Below are 20,104 nucleotides of genomic sequence, written 5' to 3'. Positions count from 1 at the left end.
CTGCTACAACAAGCGCACTTCTTATAGATTGTGGGAACAGAACCTTTAGTAGGCTGTTCCAATAAAAAGGGGTTTTGCCATTTTTCGGCTTTTCCTATTAGAATTGAGGACACATTACTGTTCTGTAGACAAAAGGCTTTCAGTGTTTTAATGGCAATAAAATATTGTACTTGCTAGCTTACTATATACTGTATATTATATACAGGATTCTTAAGGAATACATTTTTTTGTTTTCTGCTTTTGTACCAATTGTTGATGCAAAAGGTTTTGTATTTTTTTTTTGTATTTTTTATTTTTATTTTTGCTCTTTGAAGTTCAAAGGAACAACTTTGAAAGTAAATATCAGTGACATTTCCACGAATGTTTACCATAGACTGAGAAAAGAAGTGTTCTGCGTCCACCACCACCTTTACCTGCGTTTGAAAAGTGTTTTTTAGATGATTCGACTAAAATAAAAAACAAAAACTACTTTAAAAAAGTTATTGTAATATTCCTTGTGTATTTTTGACTTTTCCTCTATTAAGGGCTGATTCTTATCACATGGCTGTGCTGTCCTATTTTCTGTCATGTACATTCAATGGCCAAAATGGGGTGGTTTGTTTTTGTTTTTGTTTTTTTTATGGCGATAATCCCTCTTTAATTTCTGCTGCTTTTGAACTGCAAAGAAAAGCCTCAGCATTATTTTTTCACTTCCAACCCGGCAGTAAAAAAACAGCCCATCAAAGACCAGCCGATTTGGTTTGGTTTTTCCCGTAGATAGTACAGTGTGGGTTGACCGCAGCAGACACACTACCTGTGGCCATAGCCTTATGCATTGTGTGTCTGCAGTACTAGAAATTAAATTCTGAGTTAGTCATACGTTGGCCAGAACAAACAAAAGATAACAGGACTGCTTTAGGTTCCGTTCATACTTTCCTGTTAGTGGGATCCGTAATGGTTTCATGGTTAGCGCTGCATGCAGTGCTATTCCTTCTGTAACATCTGCCATGGCTGGAGACCGTCCTCTGCTGGTAGTGCAAACAAAGCTTTACACAAGCGACCTGCAGAATCCCCTATAGTACTACGGGGGAAATAACTACACTTTGTCAGGCTTCTTCCCATCTGCCTGTCTGTGGACATTTTTAACAAAAATTAGATCTCTTTAAGCCTTTATTTGTTCTGTTCTCTATTTGTCCATGTTTAACACTGGGGTGATGTTTGTAGAAGAGTGTTTTCCACTTTAGGAATACCCTTGTTTTTGCACTAGGTAGACTTCAGTCTGACAGTTTGTTCTTACACTGGGAAAACCCTTCAGGATATCCTCATTGAGGCAATCCAGGAGAATGCTGAGAAACCAGTTTAACCAAGTGCTATACCTGTAATACTAGGTGATAATACATATGAAACGCAGCATGACAGTCGACTTGTCATAGAGTTTCTATAGTAGAGCCAAATCTGCTAGGAATTCACATTGACTTATAGTTGACTGCGGCTTTCATATGTACTTCATACGAATAATACAGCGATTTAAGATTTCATAAAGCTAAGACTGTGCTTTGTCTTGTCTTTCAGTCGCATCAAACTGTATGTGAGAACTGGAATGTTGCCATGGACGGAACTCACTGCCTAGAAGATCAGAACAGTCCTCTCTGCAAAGTCCAAGGACAGGACTATCAACATGACGGCCAAGTAAGTTCAATCCCTTTCTTCCTTGGTTTGTAAATTCTGCACACTTAAAGAGAAAAAAATAAAATACATATATATATTTTTTGTTTAAAAAAATCCCTTTAATTTTCCTTTGAAAGGGACCTGATATGTGCCAGGTTATCAGATATTCTTGAATACTTGGATGGTCATACGTGTTCAGTTACTGAAGATCTGTCTTACTTTTACAAGTTTAGAGGTATACAGAATAATACCTTAAAACAGAGGTTCACAACAGTTTTTTTTTTTTTTTTTTTTTTTTTTTTTTGATCGATGGGCCAAATTCTTTAATTGTACCTCCAATATAATAAGCAATAAAAAAGTAGTTTTTATTGCAATGTTTGGCCTAAGTGTAAAGAGCATTCCAATCAAAAGCATTTTGAAAATAAAAATGGTGTTAGGATTGCAGATGCATTTCAGAGCCAAACCGAGAACCAGTACTAGATACACCAATTAAAATGGTCAACATGGTGCCGTGTTTCCAACACCACCCAGGCCACATAAACTCCAACCCCACAGTGGTGTTCACCAGAGCCCCAGATGGTGGGGTTGGGACTTGGCTGGGCGGAGTGGCACAGGTTGGAAAACGCCAAACACACAGACACTAAGATCTCTTACTAGCAGATCTTTCGGGCTGCAGTATAGGTCCAGGGACCCAGAAGGCTGTAGTGGGTGGTCAGCTTGTGGCAGCAGAGAGTAAATTGTAGTTGTACGGTCCAGGTCGTCAACAAGAGGGAAACGCAATACAGAGGGAAATCCAACGGGAACGTCAAGCAGGCCGAGACGATAACAGGCATGCTAGCGTAGTGCCAAATGGTGTTCAGGAAGCAGAGATCCAGAGATCTTCTATTATAATAGAAGGAGCTACAATAATGCATTTCCTTTATGGAGTACTAAACAAAGGGTGTCATAAGTATGCAGTGCTAAAGATGTGCGAGGGCCGCTCAAAATGGTATTGCAGGCAGGCCCTTAGTCTGCAGGTTGTGGACCTATTTTTTAAAGGAATCCTATCTTTGAAACAAATTTTTTTCTCCCTAACACGTTGGAATAGCCTTAAGAAAGGCTAATCTCCTCCTACCTTTCGTTGTCTTCTCCACGCTGCCGTTCACTTCCGGTTCAATTCTGGTTTTCCTTGTTCCAGAAGAAGATGGAGGTGGCGCTGGAAAGTTCTCTCGCAGCATTGGGGAAGCCCCCAGTGCTGTTTGAGCGCTGGGGCCTGCCCCCAGTGCTGCAAAAGAACTCATTTACATACCAAGAAAAAACGGAATTTCAAGTAAACGGCGGCGCGGAGAAGACAACAAAAGGTAGGAGAAGAATGGCCTTTCTTAAGGCTATTCCAACGTGTTAGGGCGAAAAAAAGTTTGAAAGATAGGATCCCTTTAAAGACATTATCAAGGATTAGATAAAATTTTGTGAGGTTTTTTTTTTTTTTTTCCTTTTGGAGATCTCTTTTTAACATAGCAGGTTCTAAAGCAAAATCAAGGGACCTGGAGCTATGGAAGATATGCAGTTCTACTAGTAATAATACAAAGCCATATTTTAGAAACCCATATATCTTCATATTAGAACAAAGCTTTTATCTATTATAGATGTGCCTACCTTGGAAATGGATCCCAAAGGAACAAGGGCTATAACTAATCCTTAAAAAATAACACAAAAATTGATGACAAAGATAAAACTAATATTTGTTAGTATGCATTAAAATAGAATGTCCCAAGTATATGATATATACACCACAAATCCAAAAAAAAGTATTGTTTCTGGTCCTATATATAGTGTGAACTTCCCAATTGTTGGGAATAGAACCGCAACAAATAATGGTGGCTAGACCTACATACAAGCCCCTTCACCAAAAATAAATAAGAATTGGGGAGTTCATACTATATATAGGACCAGCAGCAATATATTTTTTATTTTGTTGTGTATTTATCATATACCTTTACCTGGGACATTGTATTTTAATGCATACCAATAAATATTAGTTTTATCTTTGCCATCAATTTTAATATTTTTTTTGTAATCATTTACCTTGGAAATTGGTAGAATAAATACCTTCTCCGATATTAAAAAAAAAAATATACCAAAATAAAAATGATGTAAAATTCTTACTAAAAGTCTTACATGCTGCTAAAAAGATGCAAAAAATATTTAAATAACCAATTGAAAAAGCATGTTATCGCTTTCTAATCCACATGTACTAAAACGCGTTAAAACATTAAAGGGGTTGCATTTCAGACTAACTTTATAAAGTACCTTTAACTACAATATTTCTAAAAGGAATGCTTTTTTTTTATCTTAAAATGTACAGGCCTGGGGGGGGAGACTTTGTTGGATGTGCATGGCCATTAGAATACAGTACAGCTTCTGCTGTATCCTCCAGTGGGAAAAAACAAACATGTTATATCTTTAGGGTTGAATTTTAGCTTCCTTCTGCATATGAACTTTCAGCAGTGAAGAAGGGGGGGGGGGGGTATTAGATAGCCTCGTTACAACACTTGTAGAAGTCCCATGGTGGGACAGAACAGGACATTGTAGAAGACTGTGATGGTGTGAGTCCGGGATCGTAGACAATGTTCAGTCTAGAAATACAGTCAACAAAAAACAAGTCGACATTTCACAGACTAAATATGCCCGTTTGACACTGGTCTTTGAGTAGTGCAGGGTCTTTGCAAGTCAACAAGAATGAGACCCCATCTTTGCAATGTTAGAGCGATGTGTAAACAGTGAAGAATTTTGAATAGGAAATAGCAAGGCTTTATTTTGGTTGGATAGAAACCAATTTTCTCGGTTCCCACCCATGAAAAGTATCTCAGCTTGTAAGTAAATAAACAATCTGGACATTCATTCCAGTCTTTAGGCTATATTCACACACTGTGAAATAGGTGCACATTCTTGGTATAACCATTTTCTGTATCCAAATTGCCTTCCATTTTAAGGGAGCCTTCCACCACCAATTTAATTGTATACCCTCCCCATATATGCTGTAGGGACAGTTAACATACCTTTATTGTGGCAACCTTGATGCCAATAATATTATCCTTTAATTTGTATGCAAATGATCTGTTGGCATGGGGTGTAGCCGTGCCTGCCAAATCAGCTGATTTCACACATGGACTTGACATTCTTTGTTAGAAGGGTGTGACTGGGAGGCAATCTCATCCGAAAATAAATGCTCTGACAGGTGCACCAAACAGCTCATTTCCATATGGTTTTGGTGGTGGTAGACAACTTTCTAACTGAATTGGATTCTTCGAGCCTGGTGTAGTGTTAGTGGAGTACTCAGGGGCCCATTCACACGGCGGAATCTGCCACTGATTTAGAGTCAAATTCCTCTTCATTTTCTGTAGAATGAACAAGCCCTAATTTTACAAAATCATTAGTATGCCCGACATTGTGTGACTATCACCAGATTTAGTTAAAGAGGACCTTTCATATCCTCTATGTACCATACCGGCATCTACACTTTCAGCTTGGCTGGTATCTTTCCCAGTTACAGAGATGTCAGTGCCATAGATCGGCTGCTGATATCACCACAATGTCTGAGGGGCGGCCTCACAGCTCAGTGTCATTGTTGGGTGGTGGGGAACACCCCCTTGACAGTACACTTCTATAGACTTCTACTGTGACGGGAAGGTGTTCTTCATCACCCAGTGATGATAATGAGCTATAAGGCTGGCCTTTCTGACAATGCAGTAATATCTGTAGCCAAAACTACTGGCACCGATATCTCTGCAATGGTAGGAAGATAACGACATAGTATAAGTGTGCTGAATTCAGTGCACCGTCATCTTAGATATGGTATATAACACATGAAAGGTCCTCTATAAATGTAGAACTTTGTATTCAAAAACAATGCAGACATGAGAGTGTCTGGTGGAATATTTCCACCGAGGTCAGTAATGTGTGAACCCTGTCTTATTGTTTTTGTAACCTACTTCTTATTAAATCTATGTCTTCAGTTCTTTGCATTCATACTTGCATGAGAGTCCATACATATATAAACTTTGACAGGTTTCAGTAGATTTGTAACACGTAGTAGACTTACAATTGTCGTATCACGTGTATAATTATATTTGTTCCGTAGAATATTTTTGCTGGGTATATCGTACAGTATCCGTGTTTGTCATCTTACCCTTCTTCTCCGTTCTTCCAAGAACATTTTTCTGTATTTTTCTGCTCTTTAGTTTCTTCTGTTGGGGGGGGGAAGGGAAATTATATGCGCAGAATATATTGTTTTAATCAAGTAGAAGGATGCTTGTTATATCCTGACAAGCCATGAGCATGCATGGGCCCCGTCTATGGCTCCACATCCCCTTTTCCCACTTAAGGCTGTATGAAAGCTCCATTACTTTAATTAGGTCTGATGGGTTGTGATAGGGAATGCTAATCTAGGTCATTGCATATGTAAATGTGCAGCTGTACTCTTGGAGCATGCCAAAGCATATCAGCCGAGGTGTCCAGTCATCACCAGGCATCAAGCCCAGCATAGCGAGGATAACTGCAGTGAGCAGCCCAACCTCAGGTCAGCGGGCTCTCTAATACAATCAGCGGACTGTATCATTCCAATTATTGTATGGAGAGCTACTCGGACTGTACCTGCCATGTAGAAACTCACAGCACAGCCACTCAACTTTCCAAAAGTGACCAGATAAATAGATGAGGGCTAGCTAAACAGCATGTAGTGTTCCATTCTTAGCATGCTTGGGTCTGTTATATCTCTATATATTATAATGATTATCATTTTAATATGAATCTGTTGGTTATGTTGCCAAAGCTCACATAGAAAAGCATTTTTTGCAATTTAAAGGGATTTAAAAGGACTTTTATCAGCTATCAGGTGATGAGTTTATGGCCATTGGTGATGACACCCCCGCCATGGCTGCCAGGCTCACATTTTATTGAAGTGGTGACATACTGCCATTGGTTGTTTTTTAATTTATGAGACATGCGCAGACAGCTCAGCATTTGTATATAACTATTATAGTAATACATGAATGCATGTCACGTGGCAGAGATAAGAAATTTATTATTTATACCATTAAGATACATTTTGAGCCAATTTTCCCCATTCAAGGGGTTGCCGGGTGGGGAAATGGTTAAAAAGTTAGGAAGGGGTGGGGGAGATATTCACACCCCCTATATCTGCTGCTACCATTCTGCTATAGTCCAGGAAATGACTGTTCAGGCAATCCATGGCCCCACTATAGCAGGATTACTACTTTGGGGTCACTTTGTGCACCCTTATAAGGTTTTTAATAAGGACTGTGACAATTATTGGGTAAAAATGTAATAATCGCATTTTCCAATACTTTTATACCGCCAAAAAGATAGTGAATGGCTTCCCTTTGGAGGATAATAAGACACAGGCTGCGCTGTAAGCTTCATCTAGGACTGAACATTGTTACATCACGTCTTCTAGATATTCTGCTTACACAATTGTCATCATTCTGATCCCGTGAGATCTCTGATCCAGAGGAAGATGCTGTGAAAGAAGGAGCGGTGCTGTAATCTGCTCTCCTACAGTAGTTATGAGATCTAAACAGAAAAAAATAAAGGAGTCCACTGCTTCGAGTGCATGTCAGATTCCTCGGGTAACATACAAGATATTGTAGACAGCCCCCTAGTGATCAGACGTCACAAGAACTGTACAGCACAGCGGGACTTCTCTTTTATTAATGTACCAGATACATGGGTGTAGTAATGGCGTCATGCTGTGCTGTGTTAACCACTTCACTGCTTCAAGTTCAATAGCATAGCCTAGTTATCCATGGTCGTACATTACTTTCTAAGTGCAATATATTCTTCTGACACTTGTCTTATTGATCCGCTCACTAAAGCTTGAAAAAATGTGCTGCTGTTCTAGCGGTGTAAGGGTGCGGAGGTTTCTTCTGTTTGGAGATCAGGTGTATATATCGCTCACCATCAAGTAAAAAAAAGGTTATTCAGGATGGAATTCTTTTTTTATAAAAGCTAATAAAATTTATATACATAAAACAAGCATCGCTCTCCCATTTTATCCCCCAGATGTCACCTCTCCATTGGTGACTACTTGTCCTGCAGTGACAATGTACCATACGTGCACATAATGCCTACATGTACAGCACAAGACTACTGAGGCTAGTGATTGGCTGCTTAGGTCATGTGTTTGTACAGTGTGTCATCGCTGCATCAGTAATAAAGACTGCCAGGGACCACTAGAGCATCGGGAGGCGAAGATAGAAATAACTGGTTATATATCTGATCGACCAAAGAAGAATCTTATAGACTGGGCTGACATCTTAGATATAGATTTGGGTTGTCTCTTGCCTCCATGTTACCACTAAAGAGAGGTGGTAGTCTGAAAGTCTTGGACATGCCTGATAACTGTCCAGATTACAGTAGAGGAATTTAGCAACTGTCTCATTGGCATTCTGTTCTCAGAAGGAATAAGATAAACAGTATCTCTGGTAATACACACGTGTGTGCGCGCGCACACACACACACACACACACACACACACTGGTCTTGCACGTGTTCTGCTTTATTGGTACGTGAGTGGGTTGATTATGTTGGTAAGGATACGCCATCTTTCTATATGTAGGTTGCATATTGTGGGATTGTGGAAGTTAAATGATGAAGGGGTTGAAATAAAAAGATTCACGCCTCTTTACAAGACATAGAAAAAGGTAAAGACTGGCCATGTGCTGCGCTGTGAACCTCTGGTGTTTTCACTTAAATTCATTTATTAGCTAATTAAGTAGTTAAAGTGATTAGTGCTGTCTGAAACAATATGTGACCAGTAACAAGGTAATATAAGTGGAAGTGTCTGTGGCCGGGCCCAGTGTGCGTCCATCCCTACACTGTGTCTTCAGAACTGTCCACCTTAATAGTTCACATGAAGGTTTCATCATATGATCAGGCCAGATTTAGGTCTCTAGTATCAGATCTGTTAGGGAATGACACCTAGCACTGCCACTGATCTGCAGCTTATACTCAGAGAATGACACAGAAAACAGACAATGCCGTTCTCTATATAGTGGTTGAGCAGAATCACTGCAACTTAGGTCCCATTCACATGAATAGGAACTGATCTGTAGTAACCTGATCTGGCCACTACTCAGAGAAGGGAGCTGTCTGCTTCCTGCTCTATTATCTGCTGCAGAGAACAGCTGAGTGATGGGGGTGCTGAGTGTCGGACCTCCATTAATCTGACATTGATGACCTAACCTTGGGAATAGGCCATAAGTCTGTTTAGCCTAGAAAATCCTTTAGCACACCCTTTATATCCAGTGTAAGTTCATCATGGTTTCTTTAAGGCTTTGATACCGCAATATATTATAGAATTGTACATTTTCATTATAGAAGGAGATTGTCCACGAGTTACAAAATTTAGGCAAGAGCAGGGACAGTGATGTAATACCAAGTAAAAAATACTCACCCCCACTGCTCCCTGCAGCGATGACATGCCAAAGTGACTACAGCATATGACCACTGAGTGTAGTGCAGCTAGTGTATGCTCATGTGAATGATATACATGTTATTGCTGTATACCTTGCTGGAGCTGCATGGCATTAAAGAAGTGAGTAAAGTATATATACAACTCCATAGGCATGCTTATAGGAAATTTAGGTTGTGCGCCCTGAATGTGTCAGTGATTGTAAAGATCTGTAAAGTGCTGCGGAATATGGTGGCGCTATACAAGTAAGCTACATAAACTTTTGAATATGTATTTTTTTTTTTTAATATTGTGGCCCATTCCCTGTCTTATTTGACTGTGATATTACTTTTATAGAAGGGAATGGTTGGTACATCATGTTCCTTTGGTCCCCTTACTATAATCATCCTTTACAGAGAATATTCATATTCATTTTTTTCCTACTGTCTGAAAAAAAACCCTTATGTGTCTGATAAGACTGCAAGAAAAGTGACTGCTTTTTTTTTCAATGTAGAGCGGAGTGTACAGTCTGGTTATTAGTGGTGTGGGGTGGTAGTGCCAAATGGGCAAGTATCAAGTAGTGTGAAGTCTATCTCGGCAGTGAGTGAGCTGTATCCCCTCTGCGCCTGCCCTGGTTGGTCACTTGCAACAGGCTTGTGAAGAGGAGGAAAGCCTGGAGATATGTGACTACATTCATTAGCGGACTGTGACAGATCTGTGTGACATTGTGACATTTTATTCTTGGCTGGAGCTGCTAATTATCCATATTTATAATTGCGTGTGCCACTTTCAAAGATTGCTCTAGACTTTAATAGCCATTTAACCCTTTCACTTTCCTTAAGGGACTTGAAATACAATGCACGCTCCTCTCGAAATGTAACTTCGAAAAATCATTATTTTTCCATTTTTAGCTAGAAATATTAACCCCTTGTTGGAGCCCACTTCAGGCATTCTTTCATCACAATTGTATGCATATTTTATAAAGGCTTCTATGCAGGACTCTGTAGTTTTTATGTTTTGGTAATGGAGCCTTTGCTATCGGTGGCATAGAGGAGAACCTCTTTTGGAGTAACTTTGTGTCAAATATCAGGAAGCTAGATAAACAAAATCTGACAATAGAGCAGGAACAAGGGGTTAATTTCATATCCTTTGTGGCTTCCCAAATTACCCAACAACTTTCTGTATATGAGATGTAAAATTTCTACTTTTGTAAAACTGTCAGTAATCTGCTGATGGGCTGGCAAGGAGTTCCAGAGCTAAGGATACATTATCGATATCGGATCGGTCGGTGTGCAGTGCCACTGCTGATATACAGAGAATGAAGCAGGAAGCAGACAGCGCTGTTCTCTGTGCAGTGGCCAGAACAAGTACTGTTCCCATGAATGGGAGCTAAGGTGCAGTGACTACACAGAGAAGGGAGTTGTCTGCTTCCTGCTCCATTGGCCGCTTATCATCTATCGAAAAGTGGAATGCCAGGTGTCACCTAACTGATATCGATGACCTATCCTTGTGCAAACCTATTTAAGTGAAATAGCTTTCAGTAAGCGCAGCTGTACTGCTAATATATTTGGGGGACACTACTAACAAAAGGCGAATGCCTGTACTTCATGATCACAATTTGTCCTGCTAGTGGGTATCTTGTAATTTGTGGAGGAATCTGCTAGTAAGTGCTAACGTCTCCTGCAGCGCCACCACTGGATAAATTATATATTTCATAATGTTCATTAAAATAAATGTGCATTTAATGGTTAGACATGTTGTGCCCTTCAGGGAAAGAATCTTCATTTTTGGCTGTTCTTTGCTCCAGCTTCTTGATGAAGGTCCTGTTCCAAGGACTCCCTTCGATTATTTCAGAGTGCCTTATAAAGATATTTAAAGGGCGTATCCAAGATTTTATAATACCAGATTATCCAGGAGGTCAACACCCCACACCCTGACCGATCAGCTGATGGCAAGACCTGCAAAAACAGTGTAGGGATTAGGGAATACACATTGTGTATAATGTGTAGGGTCTGAGCCAGGTTACCGCAACTGTGTTTCGGCACCATCTGCGCTGTGGCTGCTGATATCCGCTAATCAATGGGGGTGCCAAGTGTTCAACCCCCTCAGATCTGATGAGGAAACCTTCCCCATGGCACTAATGGGTAATACACCAAATGATCCAATGGTCTTATTTTTATCAGTGTTTCTGTTTAGTGTAACATAGAAAAATCCTTGTCTGATTTCTTCTAGTGAGAGCTATGGGTATAATTTATAGATTATGGCAATTGATATTGATTGACATGGATAATAACAATATAGAGAGTACAGGAATTGGTCCTTAAAACAGCAGAACAAAGTCTAAAACTATTCAGTACAAATGAGAACAATTCTTGGATACCGAAGAATTCTGTGAACAGACAACAGACCGTTCCTGTGTAGACTATTAATACATTGATACTCCCTTCCATCTGTCCACTACTACTACTAGTGGACGTAGGTAGAAGCTGAAGCAGATGTAAGGGAGTGTGACTGTAGGACCAGACTACACAGGATTTGTTTGTAGTCTGTAACCATAGAGACACATGGGCATGCTGCATAGAAGTAAATCATGATAATTATAGAGTTTACAGCAATTAATCTTTACTACAGCAGAAATAAATCTAATGTAAATCGGTGTAAATTGAAGGAATTCTTGGAAATGGAAGAGTTCTGTGAACAGATGCCAAACAAATCCTATGTAGTCTGATCATGCAGTGATGCACGCTTTATATCTACTACTTCTACAATGCATGCAGTACATGGCAGTACATGGCAGTACATGGGTACAAGTCAAGGCAAATTAAAGGGAATATGACTACACAGGATTTGTTTGTAGTCTGTAACCATAGAGACACATAGGCGTACTACATAGGAAAACAGGGCTGTTACTTATGTTTATTAATTGTATTTATATTGTGGTTTATACAGAGACATACAACCTCTTATCCTTACCGATGCAACCTGGCAGACTTTAAGATAGATAAGAAGATCGGACGGGGGCAGTTCAGCGAAGTCTACAGAGCCACCTGTCATCTAGATAGGAAGCCTGTAGCTCTGAAAAAAGTCCAGGTAAGTCTTCTACCGCATGTCACGTTAAATATAAGTTAATGCACCATCTAAAAAATGCAAATGATAGTTTTGAAGCCTCGACTCCTTTCTGTGGGCAGTTTCTAGTATCCCAGCTCAGCACCATCCAAGTACAAGGAACTGATTTCACAGTATACATTTTCTGTAGTGTGTGATCATGGCCATGAAGAGTTCATAGGGGTTATTGGATACAAAGAGGTTGGAAACTATAGGACCTGCAGAAATTTTGCTTGGCATGGTAATACTTATAACCTTTTCTAGTTTAGCTTACTCAAGTTTAACCAGCAGTGCCTACTGAATGGGACTTGGATAGCTAAAAAAAAAAATAATAAAAAAAAATCTGTAATTTTAGTGACCTTAGAGTCTGATATAGGCACGGAGCCTGTAAGGAGATAGATGGCATGCCACATTTCTTCCATTACTTTACTGCCATGTTTGTGGACATGTGATGAAGAGATCCATTTGAACCATGCACCTAGAGCAGGGGTAGGGAACGTACGGCTCTCCAGCTGTTGCAAAACTACAACTACCAGCATGCATACTGGCTCTGCTGTTCTGGGAACTCCCATGGAAGTGAATGCAGCATGCTGGGAGTTGTAGTTTCACAGCAGCTGAAGAGCCGAAGGTTCCCTACCCCTGACCTAGAGGGTGATCTGGATTTACCTTCTTTCAGACTGTATTCAAATACCTCATATATTGATAATGCAGAATGTATCCTGTTTTCTCTTGTGAGAATTATATGTATTCCAAAGTGCTATATAGATCTGCAAATGGTCTGGCCATTCTAGGCACAGTCGTAATAATAGTAACTCCAAAACGTCTATTATTTATAACGTCTTCCAAATGGGTTACAAGATGAAGCACTATTTATGGGGGGTTGGATTTACTAGATATTGAAGAACTACGAATCAATGAAAGGATTCCTAACACTGGAAACAATAGATGACCCCTTCAATTCTTCTCAGTTTCTAACTCCAGTGTTAACTCCTATTGATTCTTCATTTTAGCGTCCATATTGTGGCGGCAAAATTCATAGAGATCATAATGGAAGGTGTCTGAGTTCTGAGATAGAAATACTGGAATAAATAGAAACTAATCTGGGGTATGGAAATGTAGACGTCAGCTGGCAGGCTTTTTAGATGTAGTGTAGGTCGACATTTTTGAGATCCTGATGGAGTATTATACATTATTAGAAGCACTTCTCCCATTGCCCGTACAGTAGGCAGGATAATGGTAATAGAACAAGGCAGGGATTGAGTTCTGCTTGATGCTACAATACAGTGCAAACAAATTGGGCTCTTACCAGCCCTTCTCGATGACCTTGGTTCGACTGCTAATCCCCTCTGAGGAGTTTACAAGCTGTTTTCACCTCTTAGTAATGCATATAAATTGAATCACATTTACCAGGAGTATGCAGACGGCTTTTAAACCAGATCCCCCTCACCTTTTAATAAAGTGGACTTTAAATGTTAAAATGGTTTTAAAAGGAGCCGTAGAAATTTTATAAAGTGAGGATGCCTTTACAGAAAGCGCTGCTGGAAACTAAGGCCCCCTGCCAAATCACTGAAAGTGCTCACATTTTACATTTTATTCTTTTATCATTTTTTTTTTTTTTCCAGAATATGTTTTTCCTATTTTCTGGTATAAATAAATAATGGGAAAAAAATGTTATTTGGGACAAAAAAAAAAAAAGTTCCACTGAACAAATTGGAAGGCTCCAGCCAAGCAGTCATGTCAGTGGTGGACACACATAGTACAGGGATCCTGTGCTGCAGCACCAATCTTAGCACACAGCACCAACCTTAAATCTCTCTAATAAAATATTAGTATTGTTAGCTATGAAGCTCAGGGATTTATTAGCCATCTAATAAGCATTAGGGAGTTTATATAGGGTGATAGTGGGTCCTATGTCCACCTCCTTTAATTGAAAGATATGTAGAAGCATTTACCAGTTTCCATCAGCAGTGGCTTATCTCTTGAATGAAGAACGGATCTTCCATCGACAACGTCTCTGCTCCCTCTTACACATTGGATATAAGTTAGTGGGTTCAGCCAACTTTCCTTTAATGTGGACGGGCACCTTAAATGGATTTTCCAATAGCAACAATGTATCATCTGTCCACAGGATACAGATGAGTGTATGAATGGTGGGAATGTGACAACTGGGAAAATTCATGAGAAATGGTGTCCCCAAGCACCCCTGTGTGAATGGATGGTAGTGCGTATGTGTGACCAATGCTGTGACTGAGCGCTACTGTCAGCTATTTCACTCAGTTACATAGAGGTTAATGGAGTGGTGGTCATGCATGTGCACTACTTTGTCATTCATACACCTTGGGGTTGGTGAGATTTCCAGTGGGAACGCCATCAGTCAGGTTGTATTACTTATCCTGTGAATAGGTGATAGATGAGGGTTATGGGACAAACACAATGGGGTGTTGGCACGCAGTCTAAACTTGTCTGTGTACATTAGATTATAATGACTGTAAGATCCAGCTGGTAGATCAGGGTCATAGTCATTGTCATACACATCACAGATATTTTGTTTTTGTTTTTTCATTATTCTGTTTTTATATGGGTTCTGCTGACTACTCACAGACATTGGTTAGTCATTGGTTAATAAATTTTACTCATTGGCTAAAACTATGAAAATAGTCTGATAAACCACAAGAGGATAAGGCAACCTACAAGGACACCATTGGGAAGAGCACAATTTATTGGCTAAGAAACAGTTTCCTAAGTTTTACCAACAACCAATTTGACGTGGACTTTCACGGTGTATTTGATGCCTGCTTTACCTTCTCAGCACTTGCCTGTAGTGGGAAGCAGCTCACATATCCACGAATCAATCCAATCTTTCATAGGACATTCAAGTGGCGTAGCTCATTCCTGGAGTTTATGAATACTATACAGTGGAGAGCAAGGGAACTGCCCGGTGACCCATAAGGGCTAGTTCACACGTGAGTATAAGGGGAGGTTTTTGACAGCGGATTTCGCGTCCAAAACCTCCCCTTATAATGGTGGTCTATGGAGACCGCCGGGCTTCTGTTCTCCGCTAGCGGCGGGCTGCTGCTAGCGGAGAAAAGAAAGGACATGTCCTTTCTTCAGGCGGAAGCCACGCAGGCTCAGCCGCGCGGCTTCCACCCCCGGCAGCTCCCTCCTATGTCGGCTCATTCATTTGAGCCGACAGCAGAGGGTTAAGCCGCGACAGCGATGGTCGCGGCGGGCGGGTTTTGACAAGAGAGAGACGCGGCTCGCCGCGGCTCTCTCTGTGTCAAAACCCGCGCGGGCAGTTCACGTGTGAACTAGCCCTAAGGGGCCCCAGTTGCCCATCACAGACTTATTTGTGATAAAGAAGAACATGTTTGTTTTTGTATCGTGTTAGCCAGTGGGTATGAAATATAAAAAAACTTAAAAAAATAAAAACTTGAGTCTTCAGTAGATGATACTGAAGACTCTCAAGTTTTTTGTTTTTTATTATTTGTGATAGTTAGGTACTTGGGATATGGGGCAGAGTAAACCTAGTGAACTAGAACAGAGATGCTAAAGCTGTTGACAAAACTGAGTAACGAGTATATAGACCAATATAGCGTTCTAAGTAAATATAGAGCAAGTGCATTTTTAAACATGGAAGCTATATATAGGTATATATAACTATCTACCCTGTGTGTACGCCTTACCTGTTATTTTATAGCTTCAGCCTTGACTATGCGGCTGTTTGGTTTTTTTTTGCTCCTAGGCAGACGTATGAGTCGCAGACAAATAGAGTAAAAATGCAGTCTTGACATATAGGAGTTCTAACTTTGTTTACTGGAACAGAAAATTCTCCAGTATTACCGAATGTTCTATATTAGACCTTGTATTTACATCAATATTTCCAAGAGCGTAAAGAAAATCACTACCTGTACTTCTCAGTTCAGTGTGTCTTTATGTTTAACATGTTTTAAGAATTTTTTATTTATTTTAATTATCCATGTTATCTATATTTAAAATCCTATCCTAAAATTAATTTTAGTAATTAATTTACCAATTTTCAGTATGAATGGTAAGTCTAATAATAGTCTGACATTCCCTGTTCTGTAGAAATCGCATTTACTTTTTAACATCTCATTGTCATCAAAGGTAGAATTACAATGAAAGTTAACACCTCTATTATAGGATCCACCAATTACAATATTTGATGAAATGGCTTATCTACTGCCCCATTTACAATGACCTCTGTTCGCAGGTCACACACCATGCCTAGAAACTCTCATAGCTGGGAATCTGTTCCTTTTGGAATAGAAATACTAATTTGGCAATTAAATCCGCATCATGATTAAATAGACTTTTTAACTGAGTCATGCATGATGTTAAGGATGCTGCCCTCTAGAGGGCGGCGTACAGAGTGCACTGTTCTCCTAATTACATCCTGGAGAATAGATTTGCATATTTTTTACCCAGAATCCCTAGCGGAGTAGGAATGACTTGTAAGTCTCCGTACTGCCTATGTAGGCAAACACTCTCCCTGATGTGTAGAAACTCTCTGAAAGAAGTCTGTCAGACTGTTGTATCTGGTCGCTGCCATAAACACGGAAAATAGAATAAAACATCTAAAATCAGAAAATGAAAACAGAATAGGTGAAATGTAATTTGTTTTATTCTCTGGTTGTAACGAGTATAAAAATATAATAGGTGATAGATCTTAATGTGTCGTGAATTATTTAGTGCGACAAGTAAATTACTAAACTTTCATTGTTTGTCTTTCCGTTCATATTTCTCATTTTGTGTCATTTTGAACAGTGCTCTATTGTCTACTCCAATACTTTGCACTGGGATGGATTACGTTGTCATACACTACTAACTACAGAACCTGGATGATGGATTAAAACAAGATTTTGGATTAAAACGAATAATCAGCATATTTGCTTTATGAAGGCATTTAAAGGGTTTATATGAGATTACTGAAAGAAAGAAAAAAAAGATCTGGAAACTGCACCACTCCTGTAAATAGGTTGTATACGGAATAGCACCTCCGCACCATTTACACCAGGGGTGCCCAATACGTCGATCGAGATCTACTGGTAGCTCGCAAAGGACGTATGGGTCGATCGCGGGATGCAGAGATCCCTGGTGTCTGTTTGTTCACAATGCAGGCTGAGAGTCATCTCCGGACACTGGCAGGCGTGGGCTGCCGCAGCCCCAGCCTGCCGGTGTCCAGAGATAACTCTCAGCCTGCGCTGTGAAGAAGCAGACAGCGGGGATCCCTGGGCAGCCACAGAACTCCGCTGTCTCCTGCTGTCATGATCCGCCGGGCCCCGCCCACTTGCCCGGCCACACCCACAGACACACCCGCCCTGCCCATAGGGCCGCCCCTGCCCCGGTAGATCTTCTGCCTTGGTCAGCTAAAAAGTAGCTCACACGCTGAAAAAGTGTGAGCACCCCTGATTTACACAAATGGTGATGAGCTGTAATACTAGACTATAAACTTGAGTGGCACAATTTCTGGATTTAATTAAAAAATAATTTTTATTTTTTTTTAACTGATCTCTTACAGCCCCTTTAAATGGGTTATCAAACGCCTCGGAATTTATTTTTTTTTTATTTATAACAAAGAGCTTACAATGCTGTAAAATAACAAAAGGAGTACTACTCCTCTTACTCAGCTCCAGCTACGTATGATCCCTGGCCGCAGCAATGACCTCCGTGGTATAGACACAGCATCGCTGGAGCCGGGTGAACAGAGACTGGCCGAGACGTGGAAAGCATCAGCACGGGAGTGCCAGGGGATTGGTATGGTGAGTATTGCTACTTTTATTTTTTTGTAGCATTGTAAGCTCTTAAGAGAATATTTAAAGAGGAGCTTTCACCACCTTCACCAGCTCCAACAGTTTGCATCTTTTCATAGTTGCAGCTCTACTAATTCTGATGCAGCTGGATTTTTTTTTCTAACCCCCACCATTCCTGAGCAATCATTGCTGTTAGTTTTGGCAATAAATATACTAATTAGGCTCTGTACTATCAGCTGGGTGGTCCTGGGCTGTCTTCTCCAGCAATAGAGTGTCTAATTAGCATATTCAGTTCTGAAGAAAATGGCACCAATTCTTCAGGAACGGTGAGGACCAGAGAAAACAACTGTCAGAATCCCTGAAGCAACTTGAAGGATGCAAAGCGTTTGTGGAGGTAGTGGAAGGTCCTCTTTAAAGGGGCTCTATCAGCAAAATCATGCTGATAGAGCCCCACATATGCATGAATAGCCTTTAAAAAGGCTATTCAGGCACCGTAAAAGTTATATTAAACTACCCCCCCCATTTTAAAATAAAACCCTAAAACAGAATGTGATAAACTTACCGAACGTGCATTGTGGGCGGGCATTCAGGGTCCGCCGTCTTCTTCATCCACGCCTCCTCTTCCTCCGATGTCCTCAGGTCCCATCTTCCTCCGGCGGTCGCGAACTGGCATTGCTTAAAAAAAATGGCCTGGGCGCATACGCAGAAGCGTGCTGCTTCTACTACGGCTACTGCGCATGCGCTCAGGCCATTTTTTTTAAGCAATGTCAGATCGTGAGCGCCGGAGGAAGACGGGACCTGAGGACATCGGAAGAAGAGGAGGCGTGGATGAAGAAGACGGCGCACCCTAAATGCCCGCCCACCGTGCACGTATGGTAAGATTATCACACTCTGTTTTAGGATTTTATTTTAAAAGGGTGGGGTGGTGGGGGGGAGGTAGTTTAATATAACTTTTACAATGTCTGAATAGCCTTTTTAAAGGCTATTCATGCATATGTGTGGCTCTATCAGCATGACACAGGGTTTTTTGGGTGGAAATGTTTGGCCACTTTTTTCATATTATCTCTCTCCAACCTCCAACTTCTTTAACTTCTTTTTGTGCATGTGGCTATATGATGAATTGGTCTTTGCATCCACATGAAGTAAAACTTACGATTTTATTTTATTTTTTATTTCGTCTTTATGGTGTCCACTCTGACATGGCCATTTTTATGATGATTATCACTGTCACTACTACTGAGCAAACAAAACACCGTTTTTGGGCAGATAAACAGTTTGCCTGGGGGCTGTGTATTCTCATTTCCATAACTTTTTGAGGGCTTTTTTTTTTTCCCTTTTGAAGGACGATTTGGCATTCTGGTTGGTATAATTTTCTGGTATATACAACTATGATTACTTTTAATTGCTTCTTTGGGGGAGGAGATGTGGCCAAAACACATTAATTTGCAAATTTTTTACTACATTCACTGTATGGGATAAATAATGTTATTTTTGGAAAGTGTGGACTTGTATGTCCATACCTAGTATGTTTATTTCATTTGTTTGTGTTATTTATTTTTTGGTTTGTAAAGTTTTTTATTTTAACTTATTTTTATTACTTTTTTTTTTAAATTAAACTTTTTTTTTTTTTGTTTTCTCTCCCATAAGGAGACTTGAACCAAGGATCTCTTTAGATCCTGTACAATGTACTGAAATTTTTCTTTATTGCAGTACATTGCCCATAGATTCCCTATCTGTTATAGGGAAAGGCATCCAGGAGGCCAGTGATTGGCTCCTTAGATTCATTCTTAGAAACCCAGAAGGCATGTAGCAGGTACAGCTCCTGGTTTGCTTCATCTCTCTGCTACTATTACGTTACTGAGTGTTAGCTATACACTCACCGCAATGTAATAAACAGTGAAAAGCATTAAGTGATTATTGGTACTGCAAAAATCCAGATGTTCTGGGACTTTTATATTGATGGCCTTTATGTTGTTACTAGAGTCATCAGTATCCATGGGGGGCTGATAGTTCTCACCCTAAATGATCAGATAATATAGAATGGGACTGATCTGCTATGCTAAGCTCAAGTGCTCTGCTCTGTATGGTACTGTGCATGGTATACATTGAAGACACCGCAGTGTATGCCAGG

At 40.2% G+C, this 20,104-nt stretch overlaps 1 protein-coding gene across 2 annotated transcripts in view; it reads left to right on the top strand.

The window, feature by feature from the left end:
* The window catches only part of NEK6 (NIMA related kinase 6), a 131,075-nt gene that overhangs the window by 73,446 nt on the left and 37,525 nt on the right, over positions 1-20,104 (top strand). For both annotated transcript variants that reach the window (XM_075259391.1, XM_075259390.1), the window contains 2 exons: positions 1,552-1,668; positions 12,047-12,187. In XM_075259391.1, coding sequence (XP_075115492.1) covers positions 1,588-1,668; positions 12,047-12,187 — 222 coding nt within the window. In that variant the 5' untranslated portion in view covers positions 1,552-1,587. The remainder of the gene's footprint in view (positions 1-1,551; positions 1,669-12,046; positions 12,188-20,104) is intronic.

Source organism: Leptodactylus fuscus, chromosome 11, assembly GCF_031893055.1.
Source record: "Leptodactylus fuscus isolate aLepFus1 chromosome 11, aLepFus1.hap2, whole genome shotgun sequence".
Classification (NCBI taxonomy): Eukaryota; Metazoa; Chordata; class Amphibia; order Anura; family Leptodactylidae; genus Leptodactylus; species Leptodactylus fuscus.
The sequence above is the reverse complement of the archived record's forward strand: the minus strand, read 5'-3'. Positions and strand labels throughout refer to the sequence as shown.